Here is a 20864-nt window from a genome sequence, read left to right on the forward strand (position 1 = left end):
CCAGTGATGGGGTAAGATTTTTGCTTAAATACATTCTACATGTTTTTTTCTATGAAGTGAGTCAAGAGGCACTTATTCAGAAAACGGATGCAATCTTAATAAACTGCTATTCCCACCTATCCACTATCTAAATACTCGCAATCAACAAGGATGTGTGTTGACCCTCTTGTTTTACTGTAGCTGTTTTATCCCGAGGTTTTGACCTAGATTTCTTACCATAATTGTATACATTGAGCAAATTAATGGCAGATAGAATTGCGCACAGGTTTATGTTTTTCGCATGTTCATGATTTTTGGCATCTGCCAATTCCATGTAAACATTAGTACGCAAATATTTAACAATATCTGCAAGGCGCACGATGTTAAGTCCATAATTATAATTGATGTTTGCGTAGCTATGATTATTTAAAGTGTTTAAGTAATTTCAAAATGAAAAAATAATGGAAGCATTTAGTCGCATATTTACATTTGATTTGGAGTGCTGACTCCTTTGAAAATATTACTGGCTTCTCAAATTTTTATGGAGAACACTTTGCCCCATCAGCATTTAATTATAATTGTCAGAGACAACAATTCATAAATAACTGAAAATGAAACAAGACTGAACTAGATAAAACATTAGAATGATAAGGAGCTAGAGGTCTCCACAATAAATTAACATGTAAGACTGAGGTTATTTTCACTGATATAAATTTGGTGTGGTGCATGTATTTCACTGATGTAAATATGGGGATGGTATTTCACATTTGTTAATATGGGGTGGTACGTCTATTTCACTGATGTAGATATGGGGATGGTCTTTCCATATATATATATATATATATATATATATATATATATATATATATATATATATATATAACAAAGGGTTGTATTTCACTGACGTAAATATGGGTCAGTATTTCACGGATGTAATTATGGGGTGGTATTCCACTGATTAAAACATAGGGTGGTAATTCACTGATGTAAATATGGGGTGGTATTTCAGTGATGTAAATATGGGGAGGCAATGCACTGATGTAAATATGGGGTGGTATTTCTCTGGTGTAAATACGGGGTAGTATTTCACTGATGTAAATATGGGGTGGTATTTCACTGATGTAAATATGGGGTGGTATTTCACTGATGTAAATATGGGGTGGTATTTCTCTGGTGTAAATACGGGCAGGTATTTCACTGATTTAAATATGGGGTGGTTTATGATTGCATTATTCACATTACAGTTTATTCATAATGATATAGTTACTATCAAATAAAGTATTGGTATTTTTGTCCGAAAAAATGTAGTGTATATGGTGCAAATATGAGGGGCAGAGAAGACAAATAACCAATCCTATTTGTCCTGCTATGGTATTATTTTTTTGCTAAAATTTGGGTCCGGTATGGGGGCCAATTCCATATTGAAAAAAGTATATATTTTTAGCTCACCTGAGCACAACGTGCTCATCGGTTGTGCTCATGGTGAGCTTTTGTGATCATCTTTTGTCCGTCTCACGTCTTGCGTCATTAGCCGTCAACATTTGCCTTGTTAACTCTCTAGAGGCCACAGTAATTGTCCAATGTTCATGAGATTTGGTCAGAAGATTGGTCTCAATGATATCTTGGATGAGTCGAAAATAATTATGTTTGCTTGAAAAACATGGCTTCCGAGGGGCGGGATATTTTTCCTTATATAGCTTTAGTGAACTCTTGTTAACACTCTAGAGGCCACATTTACTGTCCGATCTTTATGAAACTTGGTCAGAACATTCATCCCCATAATATCTTGGACGAATTAGAAAATGATGTCGGTTGGCTGAAAAACATGGCTGCCAGGGGGCGGGCATTTTTTCTTATCTGGCTATAGTAAAACCTTGTTAACACTCCAAAGGCCACGTTTATTTTCAGATCTTCATTAAACTTGGTCAGAAGATTTGTCCTAATAATATCTTGTTATCTCAGGTGAGCGACTTTGGGCTTTTCAGGCCCTCTTGTTCCCAAATGAGACCTTCAAAATATTCAAAATATGTGATAATTAGAATTTATAAATAAATAAGTATCATATAGGTGTAGCATAATGGCTTTGAGTTAAAGACAGTCCCAAAATTAAAAACTCGTGAACTATTAAAGTCAAATGATATTTTACAGGTTCTAGTATTAAACATATAATATTTAACATGTCCAATATGACACAGTTCAATATAATACCAACTGTATATTTATATTAATAATTTTGTGTAAGCCCTTTAAAGCGTCACAAGCCCTGGACAGTTATTTTGGTGTGTGAACATTTTCAGTGAAATCAATCAATTTTTAACAATTTAAAATTGAAATTCATTTATTTTAGATTTAGGAAAATTAATTTTTACCTTATATGTAAGATTATATTATGAATTTCATTTCAAATATACCAAATTTAAATGAAGCAAAAATTTGAAGGAACTGTACTGAATTCAAAATATGTGCGTAAGTCAACGAATTGCGTAGGTAGCTTAGTAAAACGGTACCGTGGTCATTGTTTACATTTGTAGACAATCTACACGACAGCAAAACCAAACTACAATTATTACCACTTCCACACATTTTCACATATTGCGTATATTACCTGATTATCCCAGATAATTATTAAATCCAACACTTTACTATTTAAACATAAATTCAGACTGAGAATGACCGAACATTTTGTTTTAGGATTGAATAAACACAACCGGCCTTCTATTTTAGCGTGAAACGCAAGTAAGCTTATAAGAGGTAGCTCCCTTGAAAAAGGACGCAAGTGAGAGCATGTAAATTACATATAATGCGCAAAAAATGTTCTGGCCACGTTCTGGCTGCTAAGAGTAACTAGTGCCTACTATAAGCCTTTTGTGGTTTGAAGATTAATATTAAAGTATTGGTTGTGGCTACCGTCTGGCTTATAATTGCACTTATTTGATACAATAATATAGTCCGGCCATCTTCTGGCTATAAGAGCCGCTAGCGACCACTAGTAGCCATAAGATTTCCACAAAGTAGCCACTAGCGGCAACTATTGGCAACTTTCTGGCTAGTAGTTGTGGCTACACACAATGGTATCGGCTTTGTAGCCACATTACATTGCCGCTACATAGCGGCAACCTTATTATTTATGTTAGGGTACAAAGTCCAAAATTGAAATCTTCCAAAAAAGATTTGTATAAGTCTTAACATTTCAATTATTCCCAAATCGAGCCCTATAAGTTAAACCTTCGATTTATATTGAAATCACTTTTATCATCTGTTATACAGTAGTTGTAAGCATGAAATTAATAGCATTAATTACAAAATTTTAGTAAATAAGATGCGGTACTTCCAAATCCAAAGGGATCTGGCCCCCTTCCCAAAATACTGAAAAAACACCGGGTATATTTATGGCAAACATCATGTCGTTTATCGTTTATAATTTTATTGACAGTTGTCTCATTGAAAGACATTTTATTGTTGTTGTTTTTTCAAATGGCGATAACATGACATTTACTGGAAATGAAACATATACTTATCGAATCTTTCAATCTCAAATTGAATAATTGGGTTGTATACCTAGTATATTGTTGTTTAATTAATAACAATACATTTTATATCCGTGTCCGGTATCAAGAATGTGTTTTCATCTTGTGGGTGGATCATGCTCAAACTTTCAAAGCTGAAATATATTGGTGTGCAGATGATCGTAAATACATGTAAAGACATTTTGGCTGCAACCAGTTGTGACAGAATTATGACCCTTTGTATATTTTTTTATTATATATAAGCCCAAATATTTTGTGTACTCATTTCTTCCTTAAGATTTGCCTGATTTTGTCAAAAACTTTCTCAGCTTAAAGTCTTGGATGTTTATTTGACCATAAAGAGGTGCGTTTTGTATGCAACCTGTATTAGTTGTATTGTTGCTCTTTGTCTGTGTTTTTAGTTGTTTGCTTGCGAACAACTAAGGTTTATACCACGTTTTTCAAGCCAGTTTTCTTCGGTACGATACACGTGATAACTGCCGCATCCATGCAAATATTGACTCACTCTTTATAAATTTGAATGACTTGTGCAAATTTTAAACTTGCGATTAATTTTGAAAAAATGAATTGCGTCTAATATAATGCAATTGCAAACAACTTTATTGCCTTCAGCGCTTTGATTTTCTATGGACTATATAGGCCTCAAAAGTGTGTACTAAACTCCTCTTAAACTTCTTAGCCAATTTTGCTCAATCTTTTAAGTTGAATGACCTTCATGTAAATATGATCATATAGAAAAGATATGTTATGACCTTTTTTGTAAAAATTATGACCTTTTTGTTATTTGTATTTGCCCACATATTGGGAGGCATTTAGCACTGCACTTGTCCATCCAACTGTCAGTCCGTAAGACCGTCCTTAGTAACGTCTATGTTTTTTTCACCATTTTGGAAATGTGGCCAGGTCCCTTTGGATTGGAAACATTTGCAGCGTTTTGACTAAAATTGGGAAATAAGTGTGGTTGATGTTGTTTTCATAAGACATGGTTCAACATTGAGAATACATGTGTTTTCAGTATTATTGTGTGACATAATAAATTATAGGTGTGACTTTTTGGCGGTGTCGGCGGCGGCGTCACACTTTTCGAAAAAGGCTCATAACGTCTGTGTCCCTTCAGATATTGCTTTTATATTTGGTATGCATGTGTATCTGGACAATATATTTCCATGCGCAAACATGTGTCACGCGGGATCAGTGTTTGTCACATCTCTAGTTCTGTATGATACGGGCTGAAAGCAACACTTACTTGTTAAGAGACTATTCTATAATCAATTGAATGGATTCATTTTCTTAATTAACTTTTTGTGTTCTAATTTTTATTTTTCACATTTTTTATCTTTTTTATGTAGGAATGTTTTATTTTGTTTGCAGATTTTAGTCTGAAGGCCAACTTTGCTTTTACAACATTTATGTTTGAAATTGTTCAATCTATTAACAAACTTTTTGTTGGAAATTGGGTTATGTCATCTTTAAACAAATAATTTTGCTGTTTTAAACAGTCAGGTTGGAGTAGGATGTTTTGTACATTGCTCTTTATAGGTTCAATACAGAGTCGAGAATGCACACTTTAACTACTGGTTAATAACAATTAGTGTTCTCAGTAACAAGGAAGATTTTAGGCGGGCTAGTTTATTCATTATGACAAACTTTAACCTGAAACTGAACGACACACTCAACTAAACAATGCTTTCATTGTTACTTCTTACTTGGAAAAGTATTTTCAGTATTTTCCATCATTAGATAAAGAGGTTTGTTTTTAAAAAGTTCAATTCGTACTCTTATTCAATTTTAAACAAGCTCCACAAGATACTTAGCAAAAAATAAATGGACATGCATATTTTAACATAGAATACATCAATGTGCTATGTTTTCTCCAAGACCATCTATTGCAGTATATAAGTATCTCCATATTACTGCATATAAACTTGTTATAATTTTAATTCTACCTGGTTGACAAACAAAAGCAATTGTATTGACATACACTTCTTTACAAATCCCTTTAAACCTGTGTGACGCTCTTATATCTACCAATAATTGTGTCTCCAGACGTAGCAAGTTGAAAATCTGCAGACTTAACCAACTGGTATTTTAACGATAGTAGTCATTTAAAGATTATCTTTGTCCCATTGAGGTTTAAAGATTCACGGAGGACACTGGGCTGTAAACTATTGCATATCACCAAAGGAATATATACTGATATTTAAGTAAATTTGAAGTGATTAATATTTGTATATTGAAAGTTTGTGATCAAAATGACAACATATTCTTTGCCATTTATTGGTGCTGGTTCTATCAGATTTAGCTTCTTCCTTTGTACATCCTGCCATGAAAAGAATATTGTTGAACATTCAGTGTGTTACTGTGAAAAATGTCAACAGTGTTTTTGTAGACAATGCAGTGGTTTACATGATCACTCGTTTAGTAAACATATTACATTTGGCCAAGAGGATATGAGGAAATGGCCGGTTTCCAAAGACGTGGTGGATTTTCTACAAATATGTGCAATACACACTAATGCAAGAATTGACATGTTCTGCAAGGACCACAGTCAGCTGTGCTGCTCTGCTTGTGTTTTCTTTAGTCACAGGTATTATTAAAATACAACAGTTTTTAAATAGTCAGACTATTCTCTTATGAAATCAGAGCTTCGGATTTAATTTGAGGTTTATGGAATATGAGGCCTTGGGCATAATATACAGTCACTTAATATTGTATATATATGTTTATTACACACTTAATATTATATATATATATGTAGATTACACACGTAATTATTCAAATTGTGTTATTGACTTTGTATTATGATTTGATTATTTTTAAATTTATAATATGTTTGTGTTAACGCTGCAAGCATATTTAAAAACGCAAAACGTTTGTAGTGGAACGTTAATAATGTTCCCTATTGGGAATTGGACGCAGTGAAAAAAACAGAACAAAATTAATACTGTAAATTGTAGTATTAAAAGACATGTTTTATGGAAATAAATACATGCGTTATACTGGTCCCCATCCTACTTTTGGGATGGATATGAGGTCAGGTAATCATGGACAATGGTAATGCCCCATGGACGGAGACACTTTATGTTGTTTTTTTATTTAACTGATCTTAATTAAATTTTGATTCGCACGTTTTAAATTTGCATTCTGATTCTGATATCAAATTAAATCAAAATAAAGTATCAAAGTGTTTACTGCTAAGTAAACAATTAAGCGACTGTTTTGTTTGCTCATCTGAGTTATATAAAGCTGATGAGACTGAAGGTGCGGTTATTCTCGCACAGCTTGAGGTTACCTTTTTGGTTGGGGGATGACCAGTAACTGGATTCACTCCTTAGGGCACTTCTTCTCATTCCATTTATTTTGGTATAGTGTCATCATTTTCTCTATACCGTGTTTAATAAGCTCAGAAAAGACTTTGTCCACTCAGAGTTCTATCCAGCAAAAGATTCAACATTGACGAAGGGCTGATACAAGTCATCCAATTACTATACGCAAACGTCAGCAGTATTATTACTGCTCAACGGACAAATTTGTGACTTCTTCAGGACATCAGTGAGTGTTCTTCAAGGATGTCCGCTCTCCTCCGACCGGTTTAATATTTTCCTTGATATGTTAATGCACGAGACCATAAACGACTATCGCACCTCCATTCCCAAAGATGACAGTCTGATCTTCAGTATGAGATTCGTTGGTATCATAGAAAACGTGGGTGGCACCAGCAGTGACCAACAGACTCTAATGGAAGAGCAGGAGCATACGGATGGAGGTCAGCACTGAGAAGTCGAAGATCATGGTAAACAGCACGAGAAACACAAATGCAGTTTTCACCATGAATTGCAAAAATCTGGAATAAGTAACCAGCGTCAAATGCTTAGGAGCAATCATGTTCAACGATGATACCAGTACCGCTTAGGTCCAAAAAATTATTGATAATTTCACCGAGCAATGGCCAGATGAGCAGATTGTGGTACTGGCTCTATTAGTCTCTCGTAGTTTCCATCCTTTTCTACGGCTTTGATGGCTTATATTAAAATTGTGTTAATACAATAATGTTTGCAAGTTTCTTAAATTTCAAATAATATCACAATTTCCATTGAATTAACTAACCGTGCTGGCATCAGAAATCATAAAAAACTAAAGAAAATCCTTAGTGTATTGTATCATTTTTATTGTGTTTAGTAAATTAAAGAATAAAAATACAATATTGCCATTTCTTCCATATTAAAAACAATATAATAACTAATACGAACCCATGACGCATCGTTGCGGTTTTGTTACAAATTAATAATAACTTTCAAGATTCATGAATCAATTAAAAGTGAATGTTTCCACTGCATAAGTTGGCGAATTTAAACAATAGGGCTTCTTAAAGTAATATTTGAAAAGCACGCAGAGATCTTTTGTCAGATCTTATGTTGTATAAATAAATTATTTTAAACAGAGATATAATCTTAACTCATTTTGGTCTTAAAATACAATTAAGAGTTTGTTTTGATCAAGACAAAAAGTTTCTGAAAAGTGTTACTGCACTGTGAGCAAAGAACAAGATGTATGTCATACAATTATACTTACCATTCGTATAGCTTCTGCATTTTTTTTTGTGTGTGAATTATGCTGAACGTTTATTGAAGTAGTTATGACATAGGTGGATACATCCTTTTTTGTTGAATGTTTACATGAAAAATGAGAATGACTATTGTGTTTGTAAATCACAGTAGGGTACGACAAAAAAAGATAATGACCAAGCTATTATTAGACCAACGGCGACACCGACACGTAAACTCTTATTTTTAACTTGATCAAATGTATGACTATATGTATTATGAACATTTGATCAGAGTATTGGAGATTTCCAGACATTTATTAGACACCATATACGCTAGACTTAGATGCATATCGAAAATGATACACGGTTTGATAAAATGTTATATGGGATTCTGATGAAAATACGACACAAAGATATAAGGATGTATTAAGCTGGGTGTACTGCAAGAATCTTCTCTGACATTACGTTGCCTATCAAATAAAGTTTGCGTAAGCCTTCTGATAGTGATAGCGTTTTGATGAAGCTGCCTTGCATTCCATGTGCATGTGGATATACTTCTTCAGATGTGTCTTGGTTTGGTCGGTCATATGTTTACTGGTATTGGTGCAAAAATAGTATTTAAATGGTAGGTATGATAAACAATGAATACACTTGGTATTCTTCCAATTGGTCATGCTGTAGAGTTAAGCTCATTTGAGCGCAACATGCTCGTGGTGAGTTTTGCTGCTCACCTTCATTCCGTCATTCGTTGTATGTCGTGCGTCTTCATTTACTTTGTAAACACTCTACACACGAAACATATTTTCCTGAAATTGTAATCAAGGTCACATGATCAAATTAAAGATGAACGTTTCTGAACACGCTTGAGGTCACTTGATTGTATGATAACTCCGCTTAGTTCAAAAATAGATTCATTGCGTGCGAGTTGGCAGTTTATCTCATACGGCAAAAGTGACTTTTTATTAACACTAAAGATGTCACATTTTTGTCCGATATTGATGAAACTTTCCCAGAACCCCTTTTCTAAATATATATCTTGGCTGAGTTAAAAAAACTGTTCTGGTCGATTGAATCAAACAGGATTATAACGTGAATCTTTCTGAAACTCTCTCAGAACTTTATTCTTACGATACATTGACTGAGTTCTAAAATAGTTGTGGACCGTAGAAAAACATGGCCGTAAGTACGGGACAGTTTTCCTTAAATCGCTATAGTTAAACTTTGTAAACAGTATTTAAGTAATCATCGTTCAAAACAGCACGAAACTTGCATGGACCTTTCATCAGAATTTTAGGTTGCTGTTATTCTTTAATGTTAACAGGTTTTAAAGTGATGGCTATGATAGTGTAATATTAAGTAGTTTTTATGATGATACGGATATTGTTAATGTTTCATAAAGAACTGTTATTCTTGTGTTTAATCTCACTACTGGTTTCAACAGAGGACATATTGTTTAATATGTTTGCATTTCTCTATTATGTATGTAATTTATCTAAGTCCATAAGTAACATAAGTATTTTAGCTCATCATAGTAAGCTTTTAAGATTTTTTAGAGTCCGAATTTAAATTAAAATAAGTATTTAATATATCCAGCATAAAGCTGGATACAGCATGATGTACGAAATGTAATCACTTAATACGTTTATGTACAGTGTCACAGCTTAGGCGTAATATATGTTTTGGTTAATGTAAAGCAACAAGTTTAATGCTATGATCATTTTATTATTATGCTTCCATCTTTTTTTCAGTAAATGCACTAAGCTTACACTAAACTCAGCAAAGAAGCATACATCAGACGTGCATGAACTGTTCGTAAGGCTTCATATCAATGCGGTTAAATTGAAAGAGCTTAAGAGTCGCTGTGAATCCAGCATCAATATTTTGAATGATTCATACCAGGGACAAGAACGCAAAATTGACAAACTGAAACATTCCTATAAAGGCAAAATTGAGGTGAGATCTTTGAAGAAAACACCTAAAGTTGAGCAAAACATGATAGAAGAAATGCACCAAGCGCAACATTCTACTTTGGGTGAAATCGCCAAAAATACTTCGAATGAAACTAAACACACACGGTCAAACCTTCAAGCTTCTCTCAAGACTGGTGTTGACACCTGCATTATACATTACCCTAAACTAAAACTTCTCCATGAAGCTTTACAGTACAGCAGTGATAAGAATAAGAAGAAACTCCTCTTTATAGCTTCATGGAAATGCGTGGAAAAATTACTTCAGGTTGACATATGCCTGGAGGAGAACTTAGATAAACTTGAACATTTAATATTAGACCACCCTATTAGAGATACTGGTCAATACTTGTCCAAATTATCTGGTAAATGGACGTGGGTACAAAGCAGCAAGACAGTCACATACCATGCTAACACTGACATTGCGCAGTACTTGTACAGACTGGAAAATCTAGGAAGGAATATACTCAGTAACTATGTGTTTAGTGTGGCGGGTCAGTCTGAGCACAATGCAGGTTGTGATGGACATGTAAGTAATACCGTATCTGGTATTTTTCATAATTTGTCATTACAAATAGTGGTGAGTTGACGATTTTTGTTTTCTTTGATGTGATTAACAGATTAATATATGCTGTGCAACGTGTTTTAATGATAATTATACCCTCGCAAACAAAGATATATCGGGCAGTCCGTTTGCTTAAGATTATTTGATGGTTATGCCCGTTGATAATTTTAGTGAGGTATGTCCCTTTGAACTACTTTTATGACATAAGGAAACATGTCCTCAGTTTGTGTAACAAACAGCATCGACATTTCGATTAAGCGATAACAGTTAATGTAAAACATGGCCTCACCATGAAACGTAGATGTTCATGCCAAAGTGATCTTGTTTTTTCAATTATTTTGTGAACGCATAAAATGTATAAATGCACGGGTATATTCATTTGTGAAAATATAAAAATATTAATATAAAATTTCCAGATAGAGATAAGTTTAGCACACCTGGACACAACGTGCTCATGGTGAGCTCTTGTAATCGGCATTTGTCTGCCTTGCGGTGTAGATCTTGCGACGAGTGTCGTTTAAATTTACCTTGTACAAACTGAACAGGCCAAACTTTGTGTTTAATAATCATTAAACTTGGTAAGAACATACACATACTAATATCCTTGCCGAGTTCGAAACAAGATCGCGCGGTATTAAGAACTAGGTCACTATGTCAATTTAAGAAACATCTGTTTAATGCTTAAGAAGTAATATGTATTGTCAAATCTTCATGAAACACTGATTAAACGTTTGTTCTTATCACATCTCGGCTTCAGTTGAAAATGTTTCCAGTAACTTGAAAAACTTTGTAGTCATTGGACGGGCCATTTCCCCGATTGTTACTATTGTTAAACCTTGTTATCACTCCATAATTCACATGTTTAGTTCAATCTTCAATGATATCTTCGGCACAGTTTTTCTTTCATGGCTATAGTGATTCATAGTTAACACTTAATTGGCCACATTAATTTTCGAGTCTTAATTAAACATTTTTCAAACATTTTTCCAATGAAATTTTGATGAAGTTTGAAACTGGAATTTTAAAAGGCTAGTTCACAATTAAGAAATCAAATATTTAATCCAATCTTCTTAAAGATTGGTGAGAACATTTGTTCTGAGGATATCTTTGCTAAGCTCAAAAGTGGTTCTGGTCCTTTGAAAAATATAACCGCCAGGGAGAAGGCCTATGTTCCTCGTATGATAATAGTGAAACCTTCTTCACCCTTTAGAAATCACAGTTTTAGCCCAATCTTTATGAAACTTGGTCAGATCATTTGTCCTAATTATGTCATGGTCGAGTTTGAAATTATGTGAGGTACAAACACATATTCGGACACAAGCAAGACAAACTTGTTAACACTCTAAAAGTAATATTTTTTATTAAATCTTGATGAAACTTCGTCAGAACATTTGTTATAATTATAAATCGGCCGAATTTAAAATAGATTTGTGTCTGCTGAAAAACATGGAAACCATGGTAAAACAAAGTTGTTCGTATATGGCTTTATTGAAACCTTATTAAGACTCTAGAAGTACCATTTTATCTAAATCTTGAAAATATTTGGTCAGAACACTTGTCCTAATGACATCGTGGCCGACATTGAAACAATGTCATATGAGGTAAAACTTCAGTCAACAGGTCTAATTAAAGAAAAAGCTTGCTAACATTATAGAGCTGACATTTTAAGTCAGCTCTTCATGTAACTTACTTAGAAGATGTGTTCAATGTATATCTGGGTTGATTTCATTAATGGTTTCAGCCCATTTAAAAACTTGGCTGACATGGGGCGGGATATATTTCTTAAATTGCTATATTGAATCATAGTTAATTCTTTTAATGCACAGTCTTTGATCATGTTTTATTAAACTTCATCAGATTAATTGTTTTAATGATATCTCAATTGAGTTCGAAAATGATTCGAGTCTGTTCAAAAGTTTGGCTCCAGACTGTGTTAATTAGCTAGTAATATTATGTGATGCTGTTTTTAGTGATGATGCTTCTGCTGCTGCTGCTGCTTATGATGATGATGATGATGATGATGATGATGGTGACGATGATGATGATGATGATGATGATGATGTTGATGATGATAATGATGATGATGATGATGATGATGATGATAATGATGATGTTGATGATGATTATGATGATGAACAACGTATCCTCTTATCGATTTATTTGACTTCAGATACTAACGACACTAGCACCCTATAATTGTGTATGCAATATTTTATTCACGATCCACGTTGTAGCATTCATAATTTCTAGTTCTTTTCTCCTAATATATTTTCTGGATTTTTACCGTTTGTTATCTTATATATACGTTTTAGGTAAATATACCAGTTTCTAGCTTTACCTTCATACATTGACTGTTAGATATTTTGTTTTGGCGTCAGAACTTTACCATTCAAGACCTTAAATATAGCTATACACTCCCTTGCAACTGCATATTGATAATAAGATCATTTTATTTGATCTGTGTATATAAGAAGTGACTTCGTCTTACCCTCTGGGAAGTTTGAAAGCTTTTGTTTGTGTTATTTAGATCGTTAGCCGTGTACAATGTTGTTTACTGGTTATGGTTGCATTTTAGTTTTTTGAGCATTTCAAACCATTAGGATAGGTCACAGTCAATTTGCTTTTACCTTTTAATTCTTTATAAATATGCTAAATATGTATTTGATTTCTAAAAAACGAATTATTTTTAGTTAACTTGAGCACACAGTGGTTAAAGAAAGTTTTAGCTCGTGTTTACTCTAGAGGTCAACATGCGTTCTTAAACTAGCTCAACATGTCAAATCTTTAAAGAAAACGTGTTTCCGATATGGATAACATAATTTTGACCCAATTTAAGTCAAACCTTGTCAGAATACGTATTTGGAAAATATATAGTTGGAGTTTGAATCGGTCTCACTTGCGTCTGCAAACTAGGTCATAATGTCAAATCATAGGAAAACTCTAGCGGCGACATTTTTTACTCAATCTGAATGAAACTTGCTCAGGGTGTTTATCTAAACAATATCTGATAATAACCGTGGCCCTACTTTGAAAGTAAAATTCACACGTAAAGGTCAATTGTAACGGTGAGGTAGCATACATGTCTCCGAAATAACGTAGACATATATCAAGGGATTTTATATAACGTTTAAACACTGCATCTATGCTAAGACAAGTCGCGTTTGAAACTACATAAAAGTTCAAATTAACACTTGAGAGTTGAAATACCATTATTGGTCAAACATGTGTTTTATACAGACTTTAATGGACACACGAATCACACAAGAAAGAATTTCAGGAACATGCAATTGTATAAATGATTATGCTGGTGCTCTCAAATATGATTATACGAGAAATTTATTAACAAAAACAAATAATCCAAATATAAAAATATTAAAGTGATATAAACTAAAAATATATACTCTTTTTGTAACGTGTGTCATCATCACAGATTGAAAAACATTCAATACAATCAAATAACGTCATTCAATTCTTTTAAATCAAATAATAGGTTACTGGTTTAAATAAATAAATATATATACATAATTAAATATGAAAAAAAAAATATATATATATATATATATAATTAAATATGAATAATATTAAAAGTAAACCATATTTAGTCTTGTCGACTAGGTATTCTTAACGATTTATGGCCCGTCCAGTTATATTGAATTTTTAAACAACAAGTAGTTATTATTTCGTCGTCCGAGAAGATTATACTACAGTTTTTTTTTTAAGTTCGCTAACAATGATCTTCATGGTCCTCTTTTTGGAGACCGTTGTAGACAATAAAAAATCAGTTGTTTGGCTTTTTTACCATTTCCTATCAGCTTTATACCATTTTTTGTGTAATGAACATGTCCTTAATATAGAAGTAGACACAGGTCGATCAGAAAATGATGTATCAGACACTTGTATTTATAACAATCAACGTATTCCTGCTAATAGTTTTTGAGTTGAGTTATATTTGTTCTCAAAATTAATACGATATCATAGTGTATTGTTATATAAAATGGTTAAATAAATAAAACACAGTTGTATGACAGAAATCCGCATTCAGAGCAGTCACATACTTACTTACAAGCCTTCAACACCAACTGGTATGTTTTTTAATTGTCCAGTATATTTAAAAGCCTGCCTGATAGACAACATCAAATTGTAATATTTTGTGTTGGCACTTGTCCAGTATATAAAAGACAGACCGGTCGCTTTACAATCTTGAACAAATATGACGCACTTGTTAAGGATAATGCTAAACTTCGGAGTGTCTTATGGGCTGTTTTATCACGGTGTGAATATTTTGGCACTTTAAATATGTACACTTAAATGATTATTTTCCAATGTTTTTTACATAACAATGTTGATATACGTGTATTTCTATGCTATACACCAGCAAGTCAATTGACGACAACTCGTGTATATAAATTGTAAAAAGGTGTCAAATTGGTACATTACCCTTTTTTAAGACAATTGAATAAATATTACATGTAAAACATCAGGAAAAATGTATCTTTATTTTTAAAAGGGCTATGTAAATAATTTTTTTATTTAGTAAGTATTTATCTGTTTGAACCCGAAATTCAGTATTCTACTAATACTGCATACATTTAGTTATAATCATAATAATTTGTTATTTTTAACGGTTATGCTGTGCATTTTGGGAGAAATGCATAATCAATCAACAGAAGTAATCCTTAAATCTTGCACAAAAAATTAGATGATTCTTACAAAAGTATTTACTGAAATGATTCAGCAACTGAATGCAGCAGAAGAAGAGCTACATATATTTGTACAAACACTAAAGACGTGTAACGAAAATGAGCAAGTGCTTGCAAAACAATTGGATGGAGTGTTACAACAACATATTCCGGCAGACGAGGAGCTTAATAGACTTAAACACATTAAAACATGTAAAGCTAATGAGAAAGTACTTGTAAAGGAATTAGAGGAAGTGATACAACAAAAGAGCGCAGCAGATGAGAAGCTGCATAGACTTGAACAAACATTAAAAACTTGTAAAGATAATGAGAGCGTTCTTTCAAATAAATTGGATGAATTGATACAACAAAAGAGCGCAGCAGAAGAAAAGCTGCATAGACATGAACAACGATTAAAAACGTGTACAGATAATGAGAGAGTATTTGCAAAGGAAATGGATGAATTGATACAACAAAAGAGCGCAGCAGAAGAGAAGCTGCACAAACTTGAACAACGATTAAAAACTTGTAAAGATAATGAGATAGTACTTGCAAAGGAATTGGATGAATTGATACAAGAAAAGAGTGCCGTTGAAGAGAAGCTACATACACTTGAAAAACCAATCGCCACACTGAAAGCAAAGCTGGAAAAGGCCAGAACAGAACAGAAACAGCTGCAACAGATATCCAACAGCAAACATCAGGAACTGGAAGAGCTACGACGAGAACTCGAGGAGAGATCGCGAGAACAGGCAAAGGTGAAAGCTGAGAAGGAGCAACTTCATGCCAAGGTTAAAGAGGTCAAGAACAAGGAGAAGAATATTTGGTTGTTGTTGGACAAGACAATCAAACATATGAGGGACAAGGAGATCGTCATTAGCAGGCTCGAGGCCGAAATTGGAAAGCTTGAAGCTGATAAGACACAACTAGAAAGGTAATATGTACATGCTTTTATTTGATTTAAACGTATCTGTTTGCTTGTTGTTTTTGGAACGAATGGAATGAACATTGATTATTCAAAAATGCAACTTATTGGTGTTGTTTGGTTCTTTGTTCTTGTAAAAAAATGTAATATTTCATAGTACACGAGTATTGATGAGAAGCAATTTGAAATGTAATGTTTATATTTTGTTATACGATTTTGAAAGGAAAATGAGGATTGTGTATCAAGAAAAGATCGGGAAATTTACGGTAGTCGACAAAAAGGATAAAACATTTTAAAAGTTAAACTAGCCTTTTACAAGATATAAATGACCGAAACTTCAAACGTAGAGAGTGTACCTTCTTTTGTGATAACTTTTAAGTATTGACATAGTAGAAACATATTATACTCTTTCCGATTTGAACGTTCTCATAAAGCATGAGCTAAATATGGTTACTCACATATTAATAAATTCCTGTTGGTAATTTTTAGCAAACTGACTAGGACAGTGCTTGTTGTTAGTCAATTTTGGGTATAAATTCTCAATTTCACAACATCTATTCTATTACAGATGGTTCCATTTTAGTATGAAGTATACAATCGTACATGTTAGATATCCAGGTTACCTGTCAATTATGCTTTTTTGCTTTTCATTATGAACATGATTTAAGATACGAGTAAACCAAGGGCCTCAGATGATCACAAATATCCATTTAACTGTAGATACAACGAACAAATCAAGAAACTGGAAGCTTTACTAGAGAAAGCCCCAAAAGCCGAAGAGCTGGCAAGGTTAGTTTCCAGAAAAGCTTTATGAATGGTATGTAAAAAATATTACAGACTCGTACTTGGATGTTAAAACTATGTAGTGCAGTTTAATACAATGTCTATTTTTGCTCACATTTTTTAAAAATGTTTTATGTTTGAATAAGTGCATCTCATTGATAATCTCCATCATCGAATATCAAGAAACGAATTTAATTTGAGTCATTGAAATTCCATTTGAATCACTGTATTTTGTTGGGACCAAACAAACAGGGAAACAATTAAAATTAATTACTTATGCGAGTTACCAATATCAAATAGAAATAACTGTGTTAGTGTGATTGTGTACTTCACTTAATCAGACGTGTTGAAGAAAGGTTTACATAACGAAGCTTAACATCTCCCGTTCGGTTTAAGATTTTTCTTTTTAGCTAAACGAATATAAAAGAAACGCGGTATTTGGATTGATAAATTACCACTTTTATATATATATGGTACATTGATTTGAAAATAAAACATTCAATGCATGTTTAAATCCAAATTTAAGAACAAACAGATGAATAAAGCAACCTGTTTAGTAAACCTTATCTTTATCCGGCGTATTTTCTATTGTGTTATATAACATCATTCAGCCGTAGGATAAAATCTTATACACAATATCAAACAAAACAATTAATAAAAATATTGTTCATACGCTAGGCTATCGACGTCATTGAAGAAAGCCGAATACGATCGTATGCAGCATGAGCTGATGTTAACCAATCAGGGGACACAGATTAAAGTATTGCTAGAGAAACAATGGCAGGTTAGGCTTGAAGGAGATTGAAAAACATATTAATTATCATTTATAACATACATCCTACCCGTGTTATCAATTACAATGTTTTTAAATCATAAAATAATTAAATTATTGTTCTTGTGTGGTACGTTGTTAGGGTGTGCTTTTCCAAGGAAACCGTTGTCATTATCTACCCTTCATATAGGAACATCAAAGGTTATATATGACAAACCTTTTTAATTTTTAATTGGAAGACGGTTTGGATTGGTCTTTCGGTCGTTCGACCGCTTATGTTTCATCCAATATTATCTCAAGTTTATGAACACGTTTTTTTCAATAACCCACCAATTCACGAAAATAATTGATTGTGCGCCTTTCTTCAATGAATTATATCAATTATATCATTTAATCTTTTTTGCTTCCCAAGACAAAACGTTTGTCTTTATCTTCACCAATGTTGATAGTTTATATCAGTGCTTTCTGTTTACATCTAGAGAGCACATCTCCTTAGCATAAGGTGTGTGATACTCTCTGTTTTCAACATGTTTCTTTCTTTTAATGTCAAAGTAGTTAAACATAACGTTCTTGACTATAATGGGTCTATTTGAATGAAGAGTTAAAGTTAAACCCGTTGGATTTGATATGATGTCCAATTGCTTTCGGATACGATTACCACTTGGGTAGTATTCTCAAGATCTTACTTGAGCAGGAAGTACTGGTTCTTCCAAGGAGAGGGAAATTCAAATAAGACCGAATCTTTCGATGCAATGCAGCTAAAACAACTTTATTTATCTTTAAGAGGATAGGGTATTGTAAAAATTGGTTCTAAATTCATATCATTGAGCCTAGTATCAAGAGTGTGTTTAACTTTAAATTATGGCTCCTCTTTGAGTTTTATTCTAATCTTGTAAAAGTATTTCAGCATCATGCTCAACTCTGTGTTCACAAATGTTTGTTTTTTTGTGTTAACGACTCAATATAAAGAACTGAAACCCCAGCTGCTGAAGCAGTATTGCATTCACCTGAGTTTGAACAAGAATACACGAAACAGCCGATACACAGATTTGAGAGTTTTCGTTGGTCGAAATTCCGGGTTCTCAGTTTATTTGAAACTCAAAATTCATCTTCTGAGTTTAGCAAAAGAACGTATTGCTATGTTACATACTAGGTCCTAAACTAAAACGCCCCTGATATTCAGATGAGCCAAGAGCTAGAAGCCTCACAGCGAGTTTTGCAAGAGCGTGACTCTTCTATCGCCACACTGACAGTCAATTTGAAAAAGGCCGGAACAGAAAAGGAGCAGCTGCAACAGATATTCAACAGCAAACATCAGGAACTGGAAGAGCTCCGAATAAAACTCGAGGAGAGATCGCAAGAACTGGCAACGGTGAATGCTGAGGAGGCTGACACAGTGGACTACGGTTCTGCTTTTAATGGACATGATGTTTTGTTTTAATTTCTTGTAACTCTTATTATCTCTCTACAAGGTAAGGAGTTATACTGGTATCACCATGCGTTGTTTAAATGTTTTGTACAAACTACTCAATTCAGATGTGTTCGTACGCAATATATGCTCTTACATCTGTCTTAATTGAAAGAATGAAGTTTTATCTATAGCTCAATAAAAGCAAAATTATTCAAAATGTTTTTACCAACTACTGAATATAGATTCGTTCGATTGTGCCATTTTGTAAAATAACCGTTTAAATAAAGTAGTAAACTCCTCGTGTCAGTAAGAATTGTTTTCACTGAAACACTCATATTGAAAAATATACATAAACATTTTCAGAATATATTGGAGTTGGTTACTGCATGAATAGAGTACGTAAAATAACCGTTTAGATAAAGTAGTAAACGCATCGTGTCAGTAAGAAGAATACTTTTTTCACGAAACACTCTTATTGAAAAATATACATGAACTTTTTTCAGAATATATTGGATTTGATTATTGCATGAATAAGATATTACACAGTTCCGCTAAATATTGTACATTATGTGTGAACTCAGGATGCTAACTTGGTTGAACTGAGGTGATGCGTTTTTGACTTAAATTCGCATATTTGAATAGAAAGTGTTTATGTTCTGTTGAGGATGTTTGTTGAAAAATAAAAAGTATTCACTAAAATTAAAGTCACGTGGTACGCCTGTAAAAATATATGTCGTTCATAAATGTCCGCCTTCTGTTTTTAACGCCGCCATTTTTTAATTGGCTCGACCTTTTTGGAAAATGCAAACATAAACTGGTACTGAAATACAACAATGTTCATGTTCAAGCTAGAACTTCAACGTTTCGTACGAAACTGTTTAATTTCATAACTGATGTAGATTTAGTAGATTTCGTTTATCTCTACAGTCAAGATCTGCGAAAATTTGGTGCAAAACGTCACCATGTCAACTTATAAGGGAATTGCATTTATCTGTACATAAATTGGTTAGCAAATATCGGTTTCATTGACAAACTTCGAAATATGTCGAATACTAAATGAAATACGTACGAATACCAACTTATAGAAATAATTCGCTTATTTCTTCACCTCATCGCGTCTCATTAAGATTTTACCTTACTGGTAGCTTCTAATCACCGTTAGCTGACATTCATTGAGTTGTACTCCTATCAGTGTCGAAAAGTATTCACGTGGTTTCATTTGAATTAAAATGCAGAGCTCATCACAATATGAGCTCTGCATAGATGACAGTATACAATGCCCTACAATATTAGCTTGCAGACAGAAACTTAGCAAATATTGTTGAACATAGTGGCACGATGCCCTTGTTTAACGGTGAATCGTATCTACGAAAAGAACATTTGCAGAATTCGTTGCATTATGAATGAAGAAGATCCTCTTCAACCCAATCCGTTTATTCATTTAACAAGACCGGACTTGGATACTAACCCAGTGAAAATTAACCCAAAATTAATCCTGCGAACAAACATAATGTTTTACCCAATCAAATATAGAACATCTCCAAAATATTTAATTAAAACGTTCAACATGATCCTTAAGCCTCCGTTTTCTACTAGAATTGTATGCGATTGGGCCCAGAGTCAAATTTTATATTTCATATTGAACTGTACATTTGCTGAATGTATCAACCAGTGTATAATAAACGATTAAGCACGGTAAGACATTGACAC

At 33.3% G+C, this 20864-nt stretch overlaps 4 protein-coding genes across 5 annotated transcripts in view; 2 read left to right on the forward strand and 2 right to left on the reverse strand.

Moving 5' to 3' along the window:
- The window catches only part of LOC127861225 (uncharacterized), a 323777-nt gene that overhangs the window by 140304 nt on the left and 162609 nt on the right, over positions 1-20864 (reverse strand). The window lies entirely within an intron of this gene.
- The window catches only part of LOC127861230 (uncharacterized), a 235241-nt gene that overhangs the window by 140304 nt on the left and 74073 nt on the right, over positions 1-20864 (reverse strand). The window lies entirely within an intron of this gene.
- Positions 7122-15696, forward strand: LOC127859666 (uncharacterized). The gene is made up of 5 exons (XM_052397171.1): positions 7122-7272; positions 8734-8809; positions 9801-10548; positions 15320-15552; positions 15693-15696. The coding sequence occupies exons 1-5, from the start codon at positions 7122-7124 to the stop codon at positions 15694-15696; spliced, it is 1212 nt and encodes a 403-aa protein (XP_052253131.1).
- Positions 15551-19193, forward strand: LOC127861228 (golgin subfamily A member 6-like protein 22). The gene is made up of 4 exons (XM_052399645.1): positions 15551-16197; positions 16909-16977; positions 17650-17755; positions 18927-19193. Exons 1-4 carry the CDS (start codon positions 15719-15721, stop codon positions 19182-19184), a joined length of 912 nt encoding a protein of 303 aa, XP_052255605.1. The 5' UTR covers positions 15551-15718; the 3' UTR covers positions 19185-19193.

This window comes from Dreissena polymorpha, chromosome 15 (genome assembly GCF_020536995.1).
Source record: "Dreissena polymorpha isolate Duluth1 chromosome 15, UMN_Dpol_1.0, whole genome shotgun sequence".
Lineage (NCBI taxonomy): Eukaryota > Metazoa > Mollusca > Bivalvia > Myida > Dreissenidae > Dreissena > Dreissena polymorpha.